The sequence below is a fragment of the Megalops cyprinoides genome, chromosome 20, assembly GCF_013368585.1.
Source record: "Megalops cyprinoides isolate fMegCyp1 chromosome 20, fMegCyp1.pri, whole genome shotgun sequence".
Taxonomy (NCBI): domain Eukaryota; kingdom Metazoa; phylum Chordata; class Actinopteri; order Elopiformes; family Megalopidae; genus Megalops; species Megalops cyprinoides.
In genome coordinates this window covers 13454038-13473930 of record NC_050602.1, presented here as the reverse complement: position 1 = coordinate 13473930, position 19893 = coordinate 13454038, and the positions used below count along the sequence as shown (strand labels likewise).

At 40.2% G+C, this 19893-nt stretch overlaps 1 protein-coding gene across 1 annotated transcript in view; it reads left to right on the top strand.

Moving 5' to 3' along the window:
• brinp2 (bone morphogenetic protein/retinoic acid inducible neural-specific 2) overlaps positions 1 to 19893 on the top strand; it is a 95340-nt gene that overhangs the window by 29860 nt on the left and 45587 nt on the right. The window contains exons 2-5 of the mRNA XM_036554705.1: positions 1103 to 1421; positions 12467 to 12657; positions 14710 to 14891; positions 19216 to 19321. Coding sequence (XP_036410598.1) covers positions 1153 to 1421; positions 12467 to 12657; positions 14710 to 14891; positions 19216 to 19321 — 748 coding nt within the window. The 5' untranslated portion in view covers positions 1103 to 1152. The remainder of the gene's footprint in view (positions 1 to 1102; positions 1422 to 12466; positions 12658 to 14709; positions 14892 to 19215; positions 19322 to 19893) is intronic.

The window sequence follows — 19893 nt, the reverse complement described above, 5'->3', positions numbered from 1 at the left end:
CATAAATGTATTAATGCTGAGCCTCCCAAGGACCCTGCTGTTTAGATGGATGCTTCCAACACCTTTTTTTTTACTGACACCGCTGCACAATATCAGTTTTTCCGTACCCAGACCCGCAGGCAGACCCCTAGAACTAAAGGTTGTACTGCATGTATTGCACTGGACATAAAAGTATATGGCGTTACCCAGAAACTCCTCCAGAAACAAACATTTCTAAGCACTACCTTTCAACGTAATTCCCCTTGGCAGCAATGTATTTACTCTTTCAACACCCTAACTTCAATGTCATCTTATTGTACAACACATTTCATCTTTACCTACCAATACACCACAAGGGCACCAATCACATCATTATCACAGACAAAAACTATTCCTGGAGAGTGAAGGGAACATGGGAGGTATTAAATCACTGCCCAATTTTCTTTTTTTGCCACCTACATTGTGGTATCCAGGGTTACTTGCATTGCCTCTAGTAGCTGGATACTTATAGAAGGAATTCAGGTTAAGCACCTTGCTCAAGGGTATATCATCAATGCACTACAACATGAGTCAAACTAGCAAGGTCTGTTTACAGCCCATTTTCCAGGTTACACATCATAAAAATCTGTAGGGCTTATCATGACTATATCCTGGCTCATAGTGAAGTTTTACCCCTGTGTGATATTGAATAGTTTATGCAAATAAATTAAATCTACCACATGATCCATTGTTGCCATAACAATTAATTGCATAATTTCACCAGAAACAATTTCAGAACAATCATTAATCATGATATTACAACTTTCTGACACTCAAAAAATTTACTGAACCAAAAGACTTTCGGTAAGGTACATGTTTTTTTTATAAACCAAGTCATTTCTTTTTCTTCACAGCTTGACAGTTTTGGCCCTGAACCACAGTCACACCTAGCTGAGGAGTGCATATAAGTGGTTCAGTAATTCATCTGCACTGCTTTCACACTGGTGCATGTGACAAGCAGAGCACAGTTTGGAGACTCTCATTATAAGATGCCAGTCTGAGATGTATAGGGGCTATTCAAGTCAAATGATCTTCTAAGGTCTCATGGCCGCCTAATCACCTGGTCCTTGTCTTTCACCTGCAGGTACGGAGGGATTGGTAGAAGAATGCAGGTCCCGTGTGTCCAAGGGCAGGATGGCGTTGCGTTGGCAGAGTGCCGCGGCTGGTAGATGGTTGCTGTTGATGCTCCTATGGCAGTGGACGGTGCTGGGCCACCTGGGCTGGGTGCTGGTCCTGGCAGCCGCACCGGATCAGAACCCCTCCTTCCCTTCTGGTGTGGGCCGGCCCAGCGGCCAACTTGATTGGCTGCTGTCTGACAAGGGGCCCTTCCACCGCTGCCCTGAGTACACAGAGTTCAAAGAACGCTTCCAGCAAGGCTTCACCACCCGCTACAAGATCTACAGGTGAGGCTCATTCCTTACACTCATATGATCATGTGCTGGCTGGGGCATGAGTTGAGTCTTACACATTCCTGAGTTTTGTGTGTCACTGCAAAAGCGGGCTCTGGGAATGCTCAGCAGGCCACAGTATCTACTGGCTTTCATTCCAGTCAGGCGTTTAACCAGCCGATTCATCTGATCAGGGTCTTAATTAAATCAATTAAGATTCACCCTCTGAGTCTGAGGGCGTTAGTAATTTCAAGAGCAAAGCAAGAAACAGAAACACAATTTGCATTTAAAAACAAGCTTAAAGAGAGTGTAGATTAGCACTTTGCATGTTTTTAAATGGTGGACACTTTTCTGATGGAGACTTTGTTAAAAACACTATTCCACAGGGCAGTGGGTAACTTATTCATAAAGTAGTATGCCTATTTTCCAGATAACACAAGTGTAATCAGAGAGTGTAGACTTTTTGATGCATCCTCTACCTCTAGCATTAAAATGTTGCCCTCTGTGTAAAGATAGACACAGACAGACAGAGGTACAGACATGGAGCCAAATGCAATACCCCTGGGGCAAGGGTAATAAATTACTGTCTGTTTATTCTACGTTACTTATCAAACAGAGACTTGAAAATGTCAAGAGATAAAAAAAATGTCTTCCAGGTAAATAGCTCAATTGTTGCACCCTGCTGATATGTGACATTTCAAAACCTCTCTGAGGTTTTTTCTTTTTTACAGTAGTTGTCAAAAGCAAACACTTTCTGTACGTTTACAAAAATAGCCTGGCAAATTGCTGCATTAAAACAATTTAACACATTTTCCTTCCACTGAAACAGAGCCTTATAGTATTTTTATAGAAGTGCCCAACGTCACTAAAAAAATACAGTCCATAACACAACGGAGCCATTTTGAAAACAAAAAATAGATCAATTTTTATTGCTGTGTTATGTTTGTTTTTTCTTTTTTGAAGAACTGTAAGAGAGATTTTTTATTGCACAGTCCGTATCAGTTTCTCAATGAAAAGTACAGAGAAGAATCTATTTTGAAATGCTCTAAAGCCTGCAAACCACACACAGAATTAGGCAATGAATCCCAAACATGTTTATTCAGTTCTTAGAAAGTCTGTTCATAGCTGGTCCAGGGCCCTTTCTAGACCCTATGAGATAACCTCATATCTGTTCCAGTCTTTTGTCTCTTACCTCTCCCTTGCTCAAAGCTGATATGTACAGCACAAAAGTTCAGCACAGAAGCGAGAGCTCGTCTTGCTGACAAAACAGCAGTCATTTATATCAACCAGGGATGCCTGCTGCACTGCACAATGTCAGGCTATTATACAGCAAATAGCTATTCCCATGGACAGCAAACACCCAAACATTATAAACCGTTTCCCGGGTCCCACGGGATTTTGTTATACCGAAGGTAGACTGTACATGTCCTGTGGAGGCAAGAGAGGTGAACCCACTGGTAAGCAGAAATATTTATTCATCTGTGATCTGCAGTACTGAAATCTCCCCTATCAGTGAAGATTTTCCTCTCCTGCTTGTTCTAACAATAGCATCCCCAGCAGACCCATATAAATACAGGTATGAATGACAGGAATGGTGTGATGACACAAATAGGACAGATCTCGCAAGTGCTTCCCATTCATGTTCTATGACAATATCTGAAATGACAGTGACAAGAAAGCGACACGCATCTTCTTCCTTGATGCCTGTAGGCATGCTCTTCCTGTGGGATACGAATCATGTATGTATATGCAACACAGGTGCCTTTGCATTTTTTTTTTTGTGCTAGCTACTGTCCATTATAACCCATATGAAAGTCATTTTGCTCTTTTTGATAGCTGTCAAGCTCAAATATGCCTTCCTGCAAAACACTATGGCAGGATTTACGATCTTCAGATCCTCCTCGCTGTTGTTTAACAGCTTTCGCGTAACAAATATTGCCCTGTGGGTAAATGGAGCTTGTTAAGCTTCCTTGCTTCACCTTTGGGAAATTTGGAGGCCGTGTGGTAGCTGATGGCCCCTCTCTCCTGTGCAGCGTCAGGGCTTTTTGTCTGGTTCCTCTCCATGGCGTCCGCACGCCACTGACACCAGGCACCCCCCACTGCAGGCCCAATCTAAATCCCAGCGTGAGATGCGCAGCCGGGCCCATGGACTCCTGATGGACTCCAGGAGAGAGCGCAGCCACCTTTTTTGAAAGGTTGCCTCCAAGGCTTGCTCTGTATTTGTTTTTTCATGGTTCAAATGGATCGGCTGAGCACCACGGTCATCGGCTGTTATAAACGAGTTCTCTCCAGCAAGGCATTTGTGTTGCAGAGGCCTTCATGTGTCAACTGATCTTTACTTTTTATTATTTCTTAAAGGACACACAGAGAGTATGCGCCTTTAAAAATAGCATGGTGGGTATATAAGTCTCATCGCCAGTGGAGGACACCAGTGTACAGACTCACTGGAGAGTTGTTTTTCCCCTCTCTTTCCCTGGCCACAGTTTCCCTCTGGGCAGTACACTGTGCTAAAAGGTTCGTGCAAGTGCAAATACAATGAGCCTTAATCGTACAGCCTGAAGAAATGGGCCTTCAGCTACGGAACAGAATACGTGATGTGTTGGACAATTCATTTCCTTCCCAGAGCCAAAATGGCAGCAGGGCAGAATTACATTCAGAAATGCTGAAATCAGTGTTCACCACTCAAGTCTAATCCCTCTGGAAATTACATAAAAACAAATGAGTGAAGCCATTTAATTCCTCCTTTGTGATAGTGATAGAACAACATGCTTCAATTGAAGTCCATGTAGGCAAAAAGTGTTATTTTTTCTGTATTTTCTCCTAATTCAATTTCCCATTTTACAGAGAGATTAGCATTGGCAGGAAAATGCAGAAAGCAGCAACTGAAGGTTGACATTAAATAACAGATGTGTCAGAGGGGAAAACATTAAAATTATCAACATTTACAACTGCTTAACCTATAAGTTATGTTGAGGCAGATGGAAAGGATGTTTATGAGCAACTGTAAAGCAGGCTCTTCCTGGGGGATTTCCGGGGTGATGGATGAGTAGCAACACCTAGGGGCCTTTTTGCTCGCAATGCCCGCTGAAGAAGCACTACTGACAGCCTCCAGGGACACCAATGAGCTCACAGTCACCCTCCTGGGTCCTGTAACTTGGTAACACCCAGTTTCAGAGGCAACAAGGGAACCAGCTTGCCAATGAGCCAAGAAAACATTCATATATTCCCTGCAGTGATGGCTACCAAATAGTGTGTGAGGTAAAATGTATAATGGGCCTTTCTGACCAGGGAGAGCTATTGCACAGGTGATGCAAAATTCTAAAGAATGAAATCCATTTACCTTTTGATGCAGACGCCCAAGCTACACTTTGGAATGAATGAGAATATTACCTGGCAACCGAGGCCCTCCAGTCTCACAACCTGATTAGTGAAAGAGTGACATGGGGTTTTTTGCAAACAGCATCGCTTTTGTGCTCTGTCGACCTGATGCAATTTCCTGCCTCAATCACTCAATTAAAAATGTTTCAGAGACATTACTTGGAATTACATTGACCAGAATCAAATTTCACTTTCTGTACAGATGCTTGACTATACAAGTTGAGAGAAGTTTTGCTGACAAGCTCAATTCTTTACTTTGTGGATGAAAGTTTTGCTGAAGGAGTGATTTTGTCATTTCTTATTTGTGTGACTTGCTCCCTTTGTTTAATAATCTTTCTTAAAAAAAAAAAAAACAGGGTTGGGCAAGACAGGCAAGTACCAAAGCTTCTTTTCAAGGAAGGTTCAAAAATGGCATGTTAGTGTTTTAGTTGACTAAGCAAATAAGGATTTAAGTGCTGCCTTAAAAGGGTACAAAAAAAACCTAAGACCCTACATTTTTTTAGATAATGTTCTTGCGCCAGCTACGGCCGTAGCTATAAAGACAATGGGGGCAGACTATGTGACAACAAAATGACACAAAATCAGTTCTTTGGAAGTGGCTGAGGATTTCATTGTTAGCTCTAAGGATCTCAGTTCTTCATATAATAGACTCTCTTTTTTAAAATTAAAAATGCTTGATAATAAAATAATAAAATAATGACAAAAACCACAGATTAAGTGTGATTGCTCCAAACAGATGTTCAGGAAATCTTTCTGTACATGAGTATGAAAATTCTAGAGAAAAAGAAATAGCAATCATTTGCAGTAGAAATTGACTGCATAGGAAATCATGCACACTTTAGTACTAATATGGTACACGTGCAGTGTTTTCAAGGCCATTACATTGAAAAAGCCTGCAAAAGCTGGAAGCACAAATGCATATATTCCAATTATTTTGATTCAAAATCTAAATAACAGTCCTTTATTGGGGATGTAATTTAAATCTCCGAACCTGACAGGACCTGTCAAAACAAGTCATTATAGCACCTGTGCTTTGTTTGGGTTCAGCATTTCTGGATGTCAGGTTTTATGGGCTGAAATCTCATTTCCAATGAATGATACGCACACAAATGTAAGTGATGTTTTTAAGGCATAAACATATCAGGTTTGAATGGAGAATTTGTTTACTTGTTTATATACAGGAAGAACTTATTTTTATGTAACTACCCTACATTTTCCCAGAAAGAACTGTTCATTTGTTGAACTGTTGAGCTGAATTCTCAGATTGTTATTTCTTTACTTGTACAGACTTTATTCGTTGCATTGTGCACTGTCTTCCCTACAAGGATGGACTGTATTATGTTTCTTTGTTGATCAGCTGAATGTTACATACTGTGGGACTTGTTTGTTTTTTGTATGGACCTTTATTGCGTGCAATGCATTTTACCAAAAAGGTGATCTTTTGGTAAGGAGATTCTGATACGTGTTTGCTGCTGAAAGTGATTTGAGTCATTAGTTTTCATTAATACCAGTAAAGTTTGTTGTCTTATTATGTGCTCATAATTTGTGTTTGTTTTTGAAGTAACAGATAAAGTCGCCATCTTCAGGCCCAGTTTGGTTTGAGTATTAAACTGTACGGGTCAGGTGGGGCTAAGGTATCAATTTTAGGCCTCACATCAATGCTTGCACAATAGGCAGCTATGCATGTCAGCTGTCTTGGTTCTGACCCTTTTGCTACTGGTCACCCTGTTAACTGCTATAACACACTGCAATGTTACATTAATGTTCCTTGGCAATTTTGAAACAACTTTAATAAGAATGGTACAGTTGCATTCTGAGTAAATCGTGCTTGTGAAAATAGCTTGAACACAGACTGTCAGTTTGAACAAACCAACTAAAGCCTGGTTTCCACCACAGTAGCTAATGACAGTTTTGCATTTCAGTGTATCACTGCTGAAATGCTTTCGATTCCAGAACATCAATAGTTTTGAACTCACCTCCTACATCCACCCACCTTGCTCGGGTTTTATAATGAGTGCTGTGGCTCCATAAAGTAACTTTCGCATGCTGAAATTCGTTTGCTGTTTAATGGTCGAAGCAGTCCTGATGTTTCACTTTTGTTATTCTGTTTATCTGCCACCAAAAGATTGAAGCGATTGATACCTGTTACTTATGTAACTGGCCAACAGTACACAACATAAATGTTTATTTTATAGCATGATCTATTGATGATATGTGAAGACTATACCATGTTGTAGCATTATTAAGGGTGCACACACAAGCCAATTTTGGATGACAGCATGCACACGTCTGCTGCTACTGCATTTCATTAAATCATAAAATATACAGGTTGGGGAGATATTTCTGCCTCATCTATTAACTCATCTTCTGCCTTTTTGTAATTCCTTTTTCTGTTTGTCTTTATTGTTGTTCTTGTCTCATACTTGTAATCATCTCAATTTCGCTGCAATGCTCTGATATTTTGGCAGAAATCTCCAATTTCCACGGATTGGGTCCCAGTCATTTTGAACAGAATACTGATGGCAAGTATTAATGAGAGCCCCCTACCTCATGCTTACCCCAAGGAATTATGTCCTCACTTGCCATGCTTTCAGGTTGTTAAATAAATAATATCTCTCATATTCACTAGCTTGTAGAATGAGCTCTATATTGAGTGGTCGCCGGCAGGCACCGATGAGTTGCCAATCCAATGACAACAATGGATTGTCCTGTGGACCAGGCTGCCCTACTACCTCAGAGTATGTAGGGTCTGTTGGATGTGGAAAAACCTTCACCTGCATCAGGTATGCTTTACCAATTTGAGGTGGAAATTCAGCCAAACTTGAAAGATGATAGTTTTCTTTAGCTAAAAACTGGTCAAAACGAGAATGTGTATGAAACATCAGTGAAGGGTACGATGCGATGCAATTCAATATGCTACAGTTTGGTTTTATTTCTTTGGTTCTCCTTAAGCAGACAGCAAATCATAAATTAACTAAAAAAGTTAGTTACGCTACTTTATAGCGGCACGGCATATTTTGCAAATTGCACGCGTCTTGTCAAGTTGTCTGTCTCTCTTGAAAAATCCAAAGTGTCGCCAAACATTTTATTTGGAGCAATTCAGTGGAACGTGTAGCTCTTCCTCCTCCATGATAATCTGGGACTCACCCAGACACGCCTCCAACTCGCGAGAGACTTGAGGAGATGAGAGAGCGTGCTTGAGAAACAGTTTAGAGAGGAGGAATCAATCTAAATATAAAATTATTGGTCACAAATTATTGGTCACATTTCTAAATAATAAAGGCATAGAGCCTCTACTAATAATTATATATAAGTAAATTGGAATTTACCGATTCAAAGATGTTAGAAACATGTATCCTGAGTTCATCCCAAATTGTATCCGGTGCACATTTTTTAATCGGGGTAATCGCATCGTGAACTTTTATGCAGGTGCACCGATGCGAATCGGTGAATCTTACCATCCCTACAAGATACTATATAAGACTAACCCTAACAGCTTTTTATATATTTAAAATGAATATGAGGGCATTTGTTTCTTTGCATTTTTAGAGTAAGTTTGCTAAGTTGTGTTTATGTCTGCAATCATTAGATGTCTTCATAAAAAAAGAAAGAAAATATTTACTGGATTTTTCCCATCAGTCTAGTGCCCAAAGGCACTAAACTGGAAAATCAAATTATTGTATTAATTGCTAGGATTTACAGCACGCAATTAGTAAGATTCATTCCAATTCAAATGAAGAAGCAGAATGTCAATTAACTAACTTGAAGAACAGAAAGTGCTCTGTGCCACTGGTGCAGACACTCAACATACAAAGCCATTCAGCAAAACTGTGCCAATTATCAGAACAGAGCACTCATAAAAATCTCTGTGCTATACTGTGCATCTTTCACCAACTTTCTTTTTGTAGTCACTAAACATTTTCTCTCCGCTGAGAGGAAAACTTCAACTGACACAAATAAGAGAGAAAATGGTATAAAAGTCATACTCTGCTGAGCCCAAACAATCTGGTAGAATGCACAGCCAGCACTTGATACGCTGGGGAGAAGGACAAGCCGGTAATTGCCATTCATATTTTTAGCTGTATAAACCTAACTCTGCATAAAATGAGATGTACTCCACACGGAATACTCCTGTATAAATAATTGATTAGTAATTCTATACCTTTGACATGGAGAGCCACAATAATACATTCTTATTGATTTTTGGGCAAGGCAACGTCAGCCACCGGTGCATGCAAAAAAGGAAAAAGGAAAAAGGACACTATCCATCCACTATCCTGGTTGACATTACTGCACTGTGAGTGCTGCAAAGAATGAATGGTTTGAAATGAAATTGCAAGAAGGCTGTAGGGCATAGGCTGAACTTGCCTCACCTTGCCTGAAAATCCACATCAATTATGACATTGCCCTGAGGAAGAGACGCCTGGGGACGAGCCGTATTGTTCGCACCCCGTCATAGCCCTTAAAATAGAGCAGCAATGGGGCAACATCGTTGGCCCTGCTCTCTTCCGAGTGGGACACGGCCTGTTTGCAGAGCTGCTGTTTTACGGGATGCAAATATCTCAAAACCCTGCAGAGCTGCAGGTGCAATCAGCTTGTGCTAAAGCCCTTTAATTAAGACCATCCATCATCATTAGCAAGGGAACGGACAGCCTCTGCTTTACCTAATTAACTCTCCAAAATCCTTGTGGTGGGCCTTGGCCCAACGGCTAATTTTAAAAGCAGATATGAAAAGAAGCCCCCCCCCCCCCCGCCGAATCACCGACTATTCTGTGTCAATGCGAAAGGTCCCCCAGCTCCCCAGGTTTCGCACCCGCATCAGCGGCCCACCCAGATCGATTCTCTAATGGTTCGCTGATTGAGAGTGGCACTACTGGCCTTCACTTGCCAAGAGGAGGCACGGGCAAGTTGTACTCCCTCCCACAGCTGAGGAGGAAGATCATAATCACCATGTCTCCGGGTATCACTTGTTCAATTTTTAAACTTTTTTTTGTGCGATGTCTTTGAGCAACGAAGGATGACATTGAATATAATTAAATGGTATGAGACCATTTCACTTTTTGGTGATGTTTACACTGCAAAGCAATGTTTATTTGCAATGTAGTAATCCTGCAGTGGTGAATAAAACAAGAAACTGAATTCTTAGTGTACAGTTGGCGATTCCCATAATCACACGTAAGAACATATACATACACATGAATACAAACACACACATTTATATAACAGTTAAGGTGTACCTTATTTGTTTTGCGTCAGAGATTAGAGGATATTTCAGATTCACATAAGCAGTCTGTGATTAATTCTAGTTAACCCAAAACATGTTTATTTTGTGTTGGTGTGATAAATGCAGTCACTGCTTCGTTATCTTCTTGAAGTTGCTATGGTAATCATTTTTCATGTTCCATGGAATGATAATGTTTCATGAGCAGAAAAGAAAGTGCTCACTGAGAAAAGCTTACCTGTTAAACGGTTTTGTAATAATTCTTATGCAAAAATCTAAAAAAATAACAGTAACTAAATTTAGAGTTTTAAACTCTAAACATTTTTTAAACATTGGTTGTTATGGGAAAAGTCAGGCAGTATTAAAAAGCAACTCCAGAGGTAGCGTTTTGTTGGAAAAATAAAAAAAAAACAAGTATGCACCAAGTCATTGGCACTAGCTTGACAAACACTTGATACATTCAAGAGAACACTTTGTGGGTGATATTTTCTAACACAGCCATCCTGGGTACCGAAAAAAATATATCACTTGCTATGTGCCTGAATGAAATCTTAATTTTTTAAAACCCCAAGTCTTCATTTACACCCTCTATGCAGAGAGTATGACTGCAGTAGTCTCTCAATGGGAATTTTACTTTAATTACGTTCAGTCCAATGCGCTAATGAGACTGAACGTTAACCTGATTTCAAGAAGACGGATCTTGTGCACGTTGTGCTTTAATTGCAACCATTTTTCTTAACAATTCATAAAAATTAATTAAGGAATTAAGGAACACTAAAATAATGTTTACAGAATCAATGATGAACTGTTTGAAAGGGACTTTATTAAATATGTAGAATGATTTTTAACAATATCGTTCACCTTCAGAGAAAGCTGGTGCTCTTTGTAGTGTACTGTTTTTGGGTAACAGGTGGCACTGTAGCACAGTGGTAAGTAGCAGGAGTTGTATCCAAAAGGTTGCCAGTTTGATACCCTTCTGGGGCACTACTGTTGCACCCTTGGGAAAGGTACTTAACCCAAAATTACCAAACATCCATCTGTATAAATGGATAGCATGTAAGAGTTGCAACCTGTGTAAGCTGGTCTGGATAAGAGAGTCTGCTAAATACCAACAATGTAAGATAACAATAGTTATCATATTTAGTGGTGGTGAATGACCAATAAATATGGCAGAACAATAATTTAAGTAAAATCATTTGATGTGGTATCACTAGCTAATTTACTCCTCATTACTTCTCTCATCCTCTGTAGAGAATACATCTGTGTTAAATAGTAAAATCTCACTTTCAAAACCTTAATGTCTTTGGATTTCCATGTACTCCATGTAAACCATAAAGAAATGAATCCTGGAAGTTATCCAGCTATGTAAGTCAGTATTATGTGTGTGAAACAGCCACTTTTATCTCTGTTTGAGTTTGAGTATAATGAGCTGACTCTAAATGTTAATATACATTTGTAAGTATGTAGGGAGTGCTATACATAAAGCATTTACAGAAGCAATTATTCACTAAACATAACATAGTATTTTTATGTATGCTTTGATGTCTACAACTCAGTGGATTTAATTCAGTAAGTACGTTAAGGAATTTTATATTTATTTTCAAATAATACATCTGAATGTAAAATTTGTGATTATTTGTAAAACAAACTGAATAATACTGTAAGTATACTGAATGTATATTTCCTTTCATAAGTATTTACAAAATATGTACAGGTCACATTGAATTTAAGCTATCACTTCCTGTAATGAAACAGACTGGGATCCAGATGCGGTTACGGGGTTTTAATGACAGAATCCAAGAACGTGGTCGGGGACAAAACAGGTCAGCAACAGGAATCAGAAGCACACCAATCCAGAATCCAAAAAAACACAAGCAAGGTCCAGTGAACAGGCAACAGGTCAAAACACGGGAATAGCACGAACAAATGGCAGAGAGCAGGCTCAGTAAAGTCACACAAGAACAATACCTCACAAGGAGGCAAACTGAACTGAGTCCTTAAATAGCCAGGGCTTGATGATGAATGGGTTACAGGTGTGCTTGAGTGGGAGTGGTTGAGCCAGGCTGAACTGGGCGTGGCTGGTCTGACTGAGCAGGTTGAGCTGGGCGTGGCTGAGCTGGCTGACGGGGAGCAGGTGTGACACTTCCAGGGTGATGGGGAGATATGAGCATAAATTGATCCATATATATTTTTGTTCGTATTTTATTCAGACTATAATATAATTGACTGTGTGCTTACTTTTGGCTTATAGAGCAATTTAAAAACATTGACATTCCGCACCTTGAAATTAAACATTGCTCATTTTGCTGAGGTGTACATTTTTCTCTTTATGAGAAATGCTTTTTTCCCCCCTCACGCAAACAATCAATAAAACAATCCAATAGCGCACGGGAATAAAATGGATTTGAAAAAAATCCCCAGACAGTCCCCGCTTTGAAATGTGAACTGTGTATCGTTGCAGGGAATTCAGTCACTGGAAAGTGAACAGCTTGGCGACAGAGAAGCGGGACTTTTTCAAGACGCCGCTGCCGCTGGCGCCGGAGTTCTTCCGTAACCTTAGGCTTCTAGGCCGCAGGCCGAGCCTGCAGCAGATCAACGACAACCTGATCAAGAAGTATGGGACCCACTTCCTGGTGTCGGCCACGCTCGGTGGTAAGCATCCCCGCAATCACTCTGTGTGTGTTCTGTGCTCATTTACTGCAGCAAACAACCATTTCAGTGGCCTGGAGACAGGTGTCAGCCACATTATAATCTATTATTTTATTAATATAAAAAGCATAAAAACCTGTATATAAGCATATTTTGTACAGAGCGTTACTAAGTCAGGAGAGATTTATGCAAAAATAGTGTAGTACATTTCATCTTTAAATGCACCTGTGTGTGATATAAATATCCATGTTTTAATGCGTAGAATTAAAAAAAAACAACAGACATCAAATCACAGTATGTAATACAAGAGATCCATTTGTTCCAATGTGATTGATTATTATCTGTATAAATGTGCATGTATTACATTACATTTATTTAGCAGATGCTCTTATCTATAGCGACTTCCAGCACAATAGAACATAAGTGTGTCCATTCGAGTTAAATGAGAAACAGTGTCGGACCAGGCTAGTATACACAGGCTAATATACACAATTTCTGGGTATGCTTCCTACTAGTTTATCCAGGTTTAAACTTCAACGAAAATTATTTCCCTAAAGATCTCCTGTGTCACCTCAGCGCCTCTCCCTGGGAGTAGGAAGGTGCAAGGGAGCAGCCTGAAATTCAGTATCAGGCTCGGTCTCACTTATCTCCTGTTCCTAAGGAAATCACTCCATCTAAATGGGATCTTCGACTCAATCACTGTTGGGGAAAGTGGCCCCCGCCGTAATGGGACCCAATCACTCTTACACCAAATTAACTGCACTGCCACAGCAGTATTATTGCCAGTCCCTGCATCCTCTCTGCTGTTTCCTTTAAAAAAAAATCTCAGTGTGTATTTACCTGATCCTTAAATACAGGAGTGGCTGCCGTGTAAGCAATCATTCTGTGTTTAATAGCTGTAGTTTGAGAGGTAAATCCTTCACTCTCCCGCTGGCATCTTAATAATCAATGGGACGTACGGCTCCGGTTCCGCTTTACAAATGTCCATTGTGACACGAAAGGAATGCTGCAGCCTGAGATCCTGATACTAATTATCATGTCACTTATTGGTGGGAACATGAACTGAAGTTGTGGAGTCTAAGTGACAAGAGAGATGAATGCAGTAGCAAAGCTATAGTGAGCTGCGGTAATTAACAACTCTGACAAAACAGGGGAGATGAAGCGATTAACTGAATACTAATCAGACTGTGGCCATATTCAGCAGTGTGAGTGTGTGCCTGCCTGTGTGTGTGTGTGTGTGTGTGCATGCGCGCACGACGCGCATGTGTCTGCTGTAATCAGATGCTGCCCTCAACCCCAAGAGATGGGTGGGGGGAGAGGAATATCTGATGAACAGACTGATTCATGGCCTTTTTCTTTTTGAGAGCAAGGCCAGAAATCTGAAACTGGACTACATTACAGGAAGGACATAAATGAATTCCCTCGTGTTGCATGCAACTTCGAAGACATGCATTCACACTGATGTACTGCACTCAGTTTCATCTTCAGTTTAAATCAGTCTGAACACATGCTTATCTTCTTTTCCACTTCTCTAAACCAGCCTCTTGTGTAGAGCACGTCATCATATCTTTGTATTATGATAAGCATTTATCGAGGAAATAATCCATTGAACATAAGGTGAAGAACAATGCCCAAAAATAAAACGAATAAATAATGGAAAGAACAGAGAGTATAAGAAAAGAAAGGTTGGTGTTGTTGGTGAAAAGGATGCTAACAATATCAGCACATTTCGCACGTACGCTTACAGCTGAAGCACAATGCTGGTGCATAACAAAGACAAAGAAACACAGTAATATAAACTGTATATCAGTTGGTTACCCTCGCCACTGTCTGCATATTAAGTTTCATTTTTCTGGTACTGGTCAATACTTAGTGGTTAAGAAGAGCTAGCTGATGTTATTTGATACCTGTGAGTTCTGGATAATCACTGGTGCTAAGCTCTTTCAGAGTCTTTGCCCAATTGAGAATTGTGTAGTTGATTACATTTGTTAACTGGGTGAATGACAGGGCTCCCTCCTCCTCTAACGACCGTGGATTGTGTGGGCCTTTCCCCAGGGGAAGAATCCCTCACTATCTTCCTGGATAAACAGAAGCTCAATAAGAAGTCCGAGGGAAATGGAAACAGCTCGATGGTCTCCCTGGAAATCCTGCACCAGCTGGCAGCTTCCTACTTCACTGACCGCGAGAGCACCCTGAGGAGACTGCACCACCTGCAGATAGCCACCTCCGCCATCAAGGTAACTGACAACACACCGCCGAGACAACTGACGCGCAGACAGACACCTTCACTGTCGAGGCAAGTGACACACGCAATTGACACGCTGTCACACGTCAAGGCAACTGACATCTGGACAGACGCCTTCACTGTCACAGACACTGGCAACCAGATAGACATATTCATTGTCAAGAAAACTGACATGTGGGTCGATGCCACTCCTGACAAGTCAACTGACATGTGGCTGGAAACCTCCATTATCAAGGTGACACATGCAGATTGCCACCTTCAAAATCGCCAAAAAGGTAACTGCCACAAAGATGGACACTGATAAACCTTCCACCACTGATGATTTAATTTAAATGATGCATTGCCACAATAGTTACATTATCACATGCCCCACTCTCTTTTGTGAGTAATATATCCATCAAAAAGGTAGGAGTTAGCCATCCATTCAGGCTGTAATTCATTACACAAAGTGTTTACTTACCACACATTTCTATAGTATCATACAATACACATCTAATTGTGTGACTGTAAATCAAAGCAGAGGGGAAAAAAGTAGACTCAAACTCACAACTGAGTTTCAACATGAAATTACAAGCAAGAGCTCCACTCTAAGTAAACACATGGTAGGATTTGAACAAAGAGAAGCATCAGAAGAATCCTGGTCACTTATTGTGAAATGGACTTCATAACATAATATGCAACGGTATGTCAGTATGGTATGTCATATAAATATGATTTATCTGTGTCACATTTTAGTACAACAAAGCAAACTCAAAAATCCTGGAAAAATATTTGAAGGCCGCTTATAACAATGTACTAACATTGTAATATATACTCCCTTTTCTGCAAATCAGAAATTGTATCTATTTTGTGAAAGACTTAAAATACAACTGCCTACTAAATAGCAATCATTAAACAGCCATTACTGTTGGCTAGATTTTAGTCTGACAATACATTTTTATTTTGTGACTACAATGGGTAAATAGATACTGCAAGCAGCAGTTATTTCCCAGAACATTTCTCCAGTTTCATTTGGAAGGTCTGTCTGCTCAGGTGTGATGTGTTGCCCTTTACAAATGCTGCAGTTTGAGCCATTTCCAGGATTAGTATCTCCTCACATCCCAAACAAATATACTGATCTTGAGCTCCGGTGTTGGTCAGGGGGTGAATCTATCTGAATGTACTGAGACTGCAGACACGATGCTGTTGACTGCTGCACCAAAGCAGCTGGTGACCACTTTTGCCCTAAACATTCAGATGGCCTACTCTCAGCTGGGAATCATGGCATTTTGTTTTGTTGTAATAAGTCCAAATTCCCCTGGCTTAAAGTGAGAGATGCAGCAAAATGTTAAAACGCAATGATCACATCCAAATTTAATATACAAGTACTGATTATTTGTGAATACATGCTTCTGATGAAATATTGGAGCCAGCATTTTTGTTGATTAGATACCATTCAATGACAAGCTCAGGCTTCTGTGTCCAACCTCTGTCCCCTTCCATGTACAAATTCTTTCCTGACCAAACCTTTGGAGGGCAGTAAACATATTCCGAGCCGAGTGAAACACTGCCATGTTTACAGAGTGACTGGGGCCTTGGGCAATGTGTGGGACATGGGCCACAAAGGGAAAGAAAAGAAGATTAACTTTAGAAAATCTACCAGACTACATTATGGCAGCTTATCTCTGACCTACTGTTTGTGTCAGTGCAATATTTTTTCCATTTTAGAGGAACAAGTGCAGAACCACGCTGACATTTTTTCTGCTGATTTTTACTGCCCGTTTGCCCCCCGCTCCCATAAAACACTAGATCGAATGCATGACCTCCTCTCTGCTCACTTACAAACAACAGAGAAAATCATAGCATTTGAAGTCTCCCTGCTGTCCATACTGAACCGTAGAATCATCCCACCTTTTATTATTGCTTAACAAAGCCCAATTTGAACTGGTCTTTCATCCAAACTCACATCAAATTTCAGTCTAAGTTCCCATCGTAAAGTCTACTGGGGGAATTTTACAGAAGGCAGCAGTAAGTAAGCTCAGCACACTGACTGAATGACAGCATAATAGTGGCTTAGTATTTTCAAGCACAGAATGCTAATGAGGCAGATTTGCACAGGCATCCCACCTCTTCAACATATTTCAGTTAACAGAAGAACAATCTCCCCATCGCTGAGCAGATTTAATTTATCAGTGTACATATGGTGTGACTTCAATATCATGTGAAACTTGTGATAAATGGCCGCTCATGTGATCAACATCCCTAATAGCTGTTAGTACATCACCACTAGAGAGAGGTAGTGCTCCAAACACAAAAGGTCTGCAAAGGTGATCAAGCATGTTTCAAAAATCCATTACTGCTTCCTGGGCCAGCGCTTCAGAATGCTTAAAGTCCCTGCATATTAGCTCTCAAAACAGAACTTTCACATCAAACTCATTCGCAGTTCTGAAATGACAGACTAGTAATATGTGGCTTGAATAAATCAAGGCCAGAGCAGTTTTATAATGGAGGAACTACTGAGAAAACATCCCTCATTTCGACACTTAATATGAAGAGATGTTTAAGAGGGAGGAATTTCCCTCTTAGCAGTTTGAACTGTTTAAATAAAGCGTCTGAAAATATTCCATGAGCAGGAGACAGCCATCTTATGCTTGGAATTGTATTCAGTCGCATAAACTAAACCTGATATCTCTCAGTATTCAGTTACAAGAATGGGCTGTTCTTAATTTTTTCTCCCAACACATTTAATGACACTCTTCTTGGGTGAACTTTTCCTAAAATGGAATCCATGTGAAGACAGTCACAGGCTTCCCAGGGGCAATACCTCCAATAAATTTGCACTGCCAAGATAATTGTCAACTGTCTGTATAGCAACTGTCTCATTTTAACTTCAGGAGCAAAGGTACCCTTCACCTTGCCTGTCTGGGAATTGCACAAATGGCTGTCTGTGGGACTTGGATAACTGACAGCACTGTCTAAATAACATCAGCTGTCAGCTCCAATAAACCTCCATCAACCAGTGCTTGAAATTCTGCACCAGACATGCAAACCTCTGAATTCCAAACACTGGTAAATACCTGAAGGGTGCAGCCAATGGCATTACCAGAAGGGAAGCTGGTAAATTTGATTAAAAAATGTCTATATATTTATATGTCGTCAGTCCACTGCCAATTCATTTAATTATAGGCGGTAGACTAAGATGTTCATGGCCTTCTTTAAAATATGCCATTACAGATTCCAGTACTACTGAATGCATTTAAATAAAACTGTTGATGATATTTGGTTTGTTTTCATTTTGTGCTCCCGGATAAGGTAATTTCATATGACTTTCTGCAAGAGTGTGTGATAATAGCCTGATCTGTGCAGAGTGAAATGGCTGTTATTTTTAAGAAGGCTGAATTCTTGTGCTCCTTTAGTTGAAGTAAATGAAAAGAGGGTGATTTGGACCTCCTCTTCAGTCAATTTCATTTCAGGAGAAATAGGCAAGTTCATTTATTATTCACACTGTGAGGTCTGTTTGTCATTTACCCTCACCAGTTGTAATACCAAATGCTGTTATTTATGTTTTTTTAAACCTGAACTTCACTGTAAAAAATTGCCAGTAGCCATTTAACAGCAGTATCATTTATGTGAAAGAAAGGCATACAGTGGTATCGGTTTATCATGCTTCCTCATGAACAATGGTGCAAAGATAACACCAACTGTAATCCTAATGTTTTATTAGTGTCATTGCACATTTACTTCATATAGCAGCTAATATGTTTCAATTTATTTTTCGTGAAGAAAAAAAGGTTGTCAATCCTATCATATTGGCATACATGACATGGAGTAATGGACATCTAAGGTCTGAGTGATGAATGCACAGTGCACTCCCCAATGTTGTACATTATACGTAAGCCCTGACGTTACAACAATAAATGTACCTGATTCTAACCCACATTTCATTACTGTCATTACAGTAAAGAACACCATTACAGACATGTCTTTTGAATTGGGTGTTTGTAATCTTCAGAACCAACAAGAAGTGCATAATCCCAAACATAGATCGCAAATGATGATATGATGATAATTTGTGAATTATTGCTGCCCCTACGTTGCCAAGACACATCATTTAACTAATTTCCTACTAACTTCCTAACATAGATTCTTCTAGATAGTGACGGTGAGTCTTTTGAAAATGAATGCCTATGATATGTCTGTTGATAAGGCCAACTGCGGAAGCCCTTTACTTGCAACAAAAATAAAAATAACGCTGGAAACGGTTCCACTGGGAAGCTGAACAAACAGGTGCACAGTTTACAAGTAATAAGGCATTAAAATATTTCCCTGTCTCCTAGGTAACAGAGACCAGGACTGGGCCCCTTGGATGCAGTAACTACGATAGCCTGGATTCTGTCAGTTCTGTCTTGGTGCACAGCCCTGAGAACAAAATCCATTTAAAAGGCAAGCCAAGTTCCACTGCTTTTCCTGTGTGTGTGTGTGTGTGTGTGTGTGTATGTGTGTGTGTGTGTGTGTGTGTGTGCGCATACACGTGTGTGTGCCTTCACGCGAGCATTTCACACAAGGTATTTTTCATGTGTTCTCACTCGTTAGCCCTCCTGCTGCACTGCATAATCAGGTTTCCAAATCAAATGCTTTAATCAAAAGTTGAGGATTAACAGACACTTTGGAAAAAAAAGCACGACTTGAGGGATGAAGCACCGATGAAATGAGTACATCAGAAGTTGTGATCAGCAGGAGGAAGGGTGAGGGAGGAGGAAATGAAAAATGCATTATGATGAAATGTGTTACATATTTAAGCTTGTGTCCAGCTGACACTCAATACATAATACATTACACATTTTGCATGTTTACAAGTTTTCAGTAAGCAATACATTATGAATAGATTTTTTTTATCTTTTGAAAGTGAAAGATTCCTGCTTGCCCTGCTCCGGGTTACATTCCCCAGCTATTCATCCAAGCTCTGGTCCAGACTTCAATCCCTGATTGATTCTGATAAGCGTGGATCAGTACTT